At 44.2% G+C, this 4,861-nt stretch overlaps 1 protein-coding gene across 1 annotated transcript in view; it reads left to right on the top strand.

Annotated features, from left to right (window-relative positions):
* Positions 1-537: 537 nt before the first annotated feature.
* PCDH9 (protocadherin 9) overlaps positions 538-4,861 on the top strand; it is a 4,587-nt gene continuing 263 nt past the window's right edge. The window contains exons 1-2 of the mRNA XM_010003509.1: positions 538-569; positions 1,824-4,861. Coding sequence (XP_010001811.1) covers positions 1,958-4,861 — 2,904 coding nt within the window. The 5' untranslated portion in view covers positions 538-569; positions 1,824-1,957. The remainder of the gene's footprint in view (positions 570-1,823) is intronic.

Below are 4,861 nucleotides of genomic sequence, written 5' to 3'. Positions count from 1 at the left end.
GGGGGGAGGGAAGGTGGGAAAGCGCCGTCGCTTCCTCCCGCCACTAAAGCAATAACCTATTAGGTTTTTTTTTTTTTTTTTTAAATTTTTTTTTGGTGTGTGTATGTATGGGCAACTATCACCCCAGAGATAAAGAGGGAGAGAGAAGCATCGCCAGACCAAGTCTTGTCATTTCCAGTAAGAAGTTGCAGACTTCATGTAGCTGTCTCTGCTCTGCTCAGAGAGGGATGAAAATTGTGTGCAGTGCGGAGTGGAAAATACCCCCGCTTTAAAGAAGTGCACCGGATTTTTTGCTTGCTGTTTGTTTGGGTTGTTGCGTGCACGTTAAACACCCGAAGGATCGCCGCTCAATAGAAGGGAAACGTGGAGAGGATGACTAACGACAGAACTGTGAATTTGTTCCCTGGAGTTGCTAATTTGCCACCCCGAAGCAACACATACCTCAAGGAGGAAGCGTTTGGCTGCTGCTGATTTCTCCAAAACTGGTGGTTTACCAGATGCATTGTGCTGTATCTGCTGGAACAGATCATTTCTTAGCTGCAGCAGATCGTCAAAGGTAGACAACCAACGTAAGTGCAAAGTTACCCATACACTGTGATGCATTTCATTAAAAAAACAGGCGGGGGGGGGGGGTGGGGGGGGGGAGGGTTGGGGAGAAAGCCAACACGCAGTATATTTATCCAGGGAAAGAATCAGTGTTTCAGATTCAGTTGGTGTTGGTGGCAAAGGCTCACCTATTCGCTGTCTCTGCATCCCTACCTGCATCACTCTGCTGGAAGTAATCACGGGCATCAGCTACCGTGCAGCTTAATGCAGATAAGATTAGTGCTCAGGGACTGCCCGGTGCCGCCAAACCGTAGGTGCTGGAAGCCTTGCACCCGGATAATTCGCGGTTAGGAGAGCATGCAAACAGAAGTCTGTCTGTCGCTTTTTTTTTTTCTTTTTTTTTTTCCACCTGCATTATTAGTCTGCAGTATTTATGTGTGGCAGCTGCTAATAACATCCTGAAGGGAGATCAGTGTCAATAGGGAAAGGCTGAAGCTTTTTTTCCTCCTGTAGACGTTAGAAAATACATATTCCCCCCCCCCCAACCTCCCATCTGTAAACATGTTGGCTGCTCCTAAGTTGCATTTGGAATTTCCAGCCTCCTGATTTAGACCGTGTTTAAAAACAGACAAAGTTTAAGGTTATTAAACAGAAGGAGAAGTATCAAACATCTGGAGAGGAAACACTGAGCTGAGAGTGTAAGAAACTGTAAGTCCTGTTATTGTCTCATCAGTTATCAGGGATGTGAAGTAGCCAGTGACGACTGCTGCAGCAGCAGCATGTCCGGGTGGTTATTTCCCAGTACAATATGTATAGAGGGGGATGCAAGGCACAAGGAGCAGAGAAAAATCTGGTTAGCAAGAGCTAAAAAATATGTATGGGAGCAAACAACAAATTACATTTGGCAGCTGACACAACAATTAGAATCCAGAAGTAGTGTGGGAAGATTTTTTTACTTGCACCAAATGACTGGGTGGAGGAGGGTAGAGGGGGAATGCATGTTAAGGATTACACGGTGTACGAAAGAATTATTCAGAAAGTACGTGTTGGAACAGTAGCTACTCTTAATCCTTCAAGTAGTTATTTTCATTCTCACTCTATGCAAATGCAGCCAATGGGATATTGGTGCATTTGTCTGAAGGGACCGCTTGTAAAAGGGAGCAGTAGGAAAATGTACTGCTGCAAGTGTGCATTTCAAAAACAAGTAGTAGTTGGAGATTGTGGATTTGTCATGCCTAAAAAAACAATAATGCTGTTCTGTGTGGTTGTGTTGACAGTGTTGTCTCCAAATAAGAAATGAGATGTAATGCATCCTGCAGTCCATGCATGCCTCCTCTTGCAAATCGCGCATCGTTCCTCTCTGGAAACCTTTAAGTCCTAAAATCTGGGAAAAGAGAATAAAAACATTATCATGGACCTGAGGGATTTTTACCTGCTGGCCGCTTTGATTGCCTGTTTAAGGTTGGATTCTGCTATAGCTCAAGAACTTATTTACACTATTAGAGAGGAGCTGCCTGAAAACGTACCCATAGGGAACATACCAAAGGACCTGAACATTTCTCACATCAATGCTGCCACAGGGACCAGTGCCAGCCTTGTCTACAGACTGGTGTCTAAAGCAGGGGATGCCCCTCTGGTCAAAGTGTCCAGTAACACTGGTGAAATCTTTACGACATCTAACAGAATAGACAGAGAAAAACTCTGTGCTGGAGCTTCCTATGCAGAAGAAAATGAGTGTTTCTTTGAGCTTGAAGTGGTGATTCTCCCCAATGACTTTTTTAGGCTGATCAAAATAAAAATAATTGTAAAGGATACTAATGACAATGCACCTATGTTTCCATCCCCTGTCATCAATATCTCCATCCCAGAAAACACTCTGATCAACAGTCGCTTTCCAATCCCATCAGCCACAGATCCTGACACAGGTTTCAACGGTGTGCAGCACTACGAGTTGTTAAACGGGCAGAGTGTCTTTGGACTGGATATTGTAGAAACTCCAGAAGGAGAGAAATGGCCTCAGCTGATTGTGCAGCAGAACTTGGACAGAGAGCAAAAGGACACCTACGTGATGAAAATCAAAGTGGAGGATGGAGGTACTCCCCAGAAATCCAGCACAGCCATCCTGCAAGTCACAGTAAGTGATGTCAATGATAACAGGCCAGTGTTTAAAGAGAGTCAAGTAGAGGTTCATATACCAGAGAATGCCCCTGTAGGCACTTCTGTAATTCAGCTTCATGCTACAGATGCAGATATAGGAAGCAATGCAGAAATCAGATATATTTTTGGTGCCCAAGTCGCCCCTGCAACCAAAAGATTTTTTGCTTTAAACAACACCACAGGGCTGATTACAGTTCAGAGGTCCTTAGATCGAGAAGAGACTGCTATTCACAAAGTAACAGTGCTGGCTAGTGATGGTAGCTCTACACCGGCCCGGGCAACCGTTACCATCAACGTCACTGATGTAAATGATAATCCTCCTAACATAGACCTCAGGTACATAATAAGTCCCATCAATGGCACAGTGTACTTATCTGAGAAAGATCCCATCAATACAAAGATTGCCCTAATTACGGTTTCAGATAAGGACACTGATGTGAATGGCAAAGTGATCTGTTTCATTGAGAGAGAGGTCCCCTTCCACTTGAAGGCGGTTTATGACAACCAGTATTTGTTAGAGACCTCTTCCTTGTTGGACTATGAGGGCACCAAAGAATTCAGCTTTAAAATTGTTGCTTCTGATTCTGGCAAGCCCAGTTTGAACCAGACTGCCCTGGTAAGAGTTAAACTGGAGGATGAAAATGACAACCCTCCGATTTTTAGCCAGCCTGTAATTGAGCTGTCAGTTTCTGAAAACAACCGTCGTGGTCTATACTTAACAACTATTAGTGCCACAGATGAAGACAGTGGGAAAAATGCAGACATTGTTTATCAGCTTGGCCCTAATGCTTCCTTTTTTGATCTGGATCGAAAGACGGGAGTTTTGACAGCCTCCAGAGTTTTTGACAGAGAAGAGCAGGAACGTTTCATTTTCACTGTTACAGCCCGAGACAATGGCACCCCTCCTTTGCAGAGTCAAGCAGCTGTAATTGTTACTGTGTTGGACGAAAATGACAACAGTCCCAAATTTACTCACAATCACTTCCAGTTTTTCGTATCAGAGAACTTACCAAAGTATAGCACGGTGGGTGTGATCACGGTGACCGATGCAGATGCTGGGGAAAACAAAGCGGTGACCCTTTCCATCCTGAATGACAATGAAAACTTTGTGCTGGATCCGTACTCTGGAGTTATAAAGTCCAATGTTTCTTTTGATAGAGAACAGCAGAGCTCCTACACCTTTGATGTTAAGGCAGTGGATGGAGGGCAACCTCCTCGCTCTTCCACAGCGAAAGTAACCATAAATGTCATGGATGTTAACGATAACAGCCCTGTTGTCATCTACCCACCTTCTAATACTTCTTTTAAGTTAGTGCCACTCTCAGCAATTCCAGGATCGGTAGTAGCTGAAGTCTTTGCTGTGGATATAGACACGGGAATGAATGCCGAAGTTAAGTACCCAATTGTAAGTGGAAACAACAAGGGTTTGTTTCGGATTGATCCAGTGACGGGTAATATCACTCTGGAAGAAAAACCAACTCCTAATGACGTGGGGCTGCATCGCTTAGTTGTCAACATAAGTGATTTGGGTTATCCCAAATCCCTGCATACTCTTGTGCTTGTCTTTCTATATGTAAATGATACTGCTGGAAATGCCTCTTATATTTATGACTTGATACGCAGGACTATGGAAACACCTTTGGATCGGAACATAGGGGACAGTAGCCAACCCTACCAAAATGAAGACTATCTCACAATTATGATCGCCATTGTAGCAGGTGCCATGGTTGTCATAGTGGTGATATTTGTCACAGTTCTCGTTCGCTGTCGACATGCATCCAGATTCAAAGCTGCCCAGAGGAGCAAGCAAGGTGCTGAGTGGATGTCTCCCAATCAGGAGAACAAGCAAAACAAGAAAAAGAAAAGGAAGAAAAGGAAATCTCCGAAGAGCTCTCTTTTGAACTTTGTGACCATTGAGGAGTCCAAACCTGACGATGCAGTTCATGAACCTATCAATGGGACAATAAGCCTTCCAGCAGAGCTGGAGGAGCAAAGTATAGGAAGATTTGACTGGGGCACAGCACCACCAACAACATTTAAGCCTAACAGTCCTGATCTTGCTAAGCATTACAAATCTGCCTCTCCACAGTCTGCTTTTCATCTCAAACCTGACACTCCAGTTTCAGTGAAAAAGCACCATGTGATTCAGGAACTCCCC

Source organism: Chaetura pelagica, unplaced genomic scaffold (genome assembly GCF_000747805.2).
Source record: "Chaetura pelagica isolate M959 unplaced genomic scaffold, ChaPel_1.0 scaffold106, whole genome shotgun sequence".
NCBI classification, from domain to species: Eukaryota; Metazoa; Chordata; class Aves; order Apodiformes; family Apodidae; genus Chaetura; species Chaetura pelagica.
This window is presented reverse-complemented; position numbering and strand designations above follow the sequence as displayed.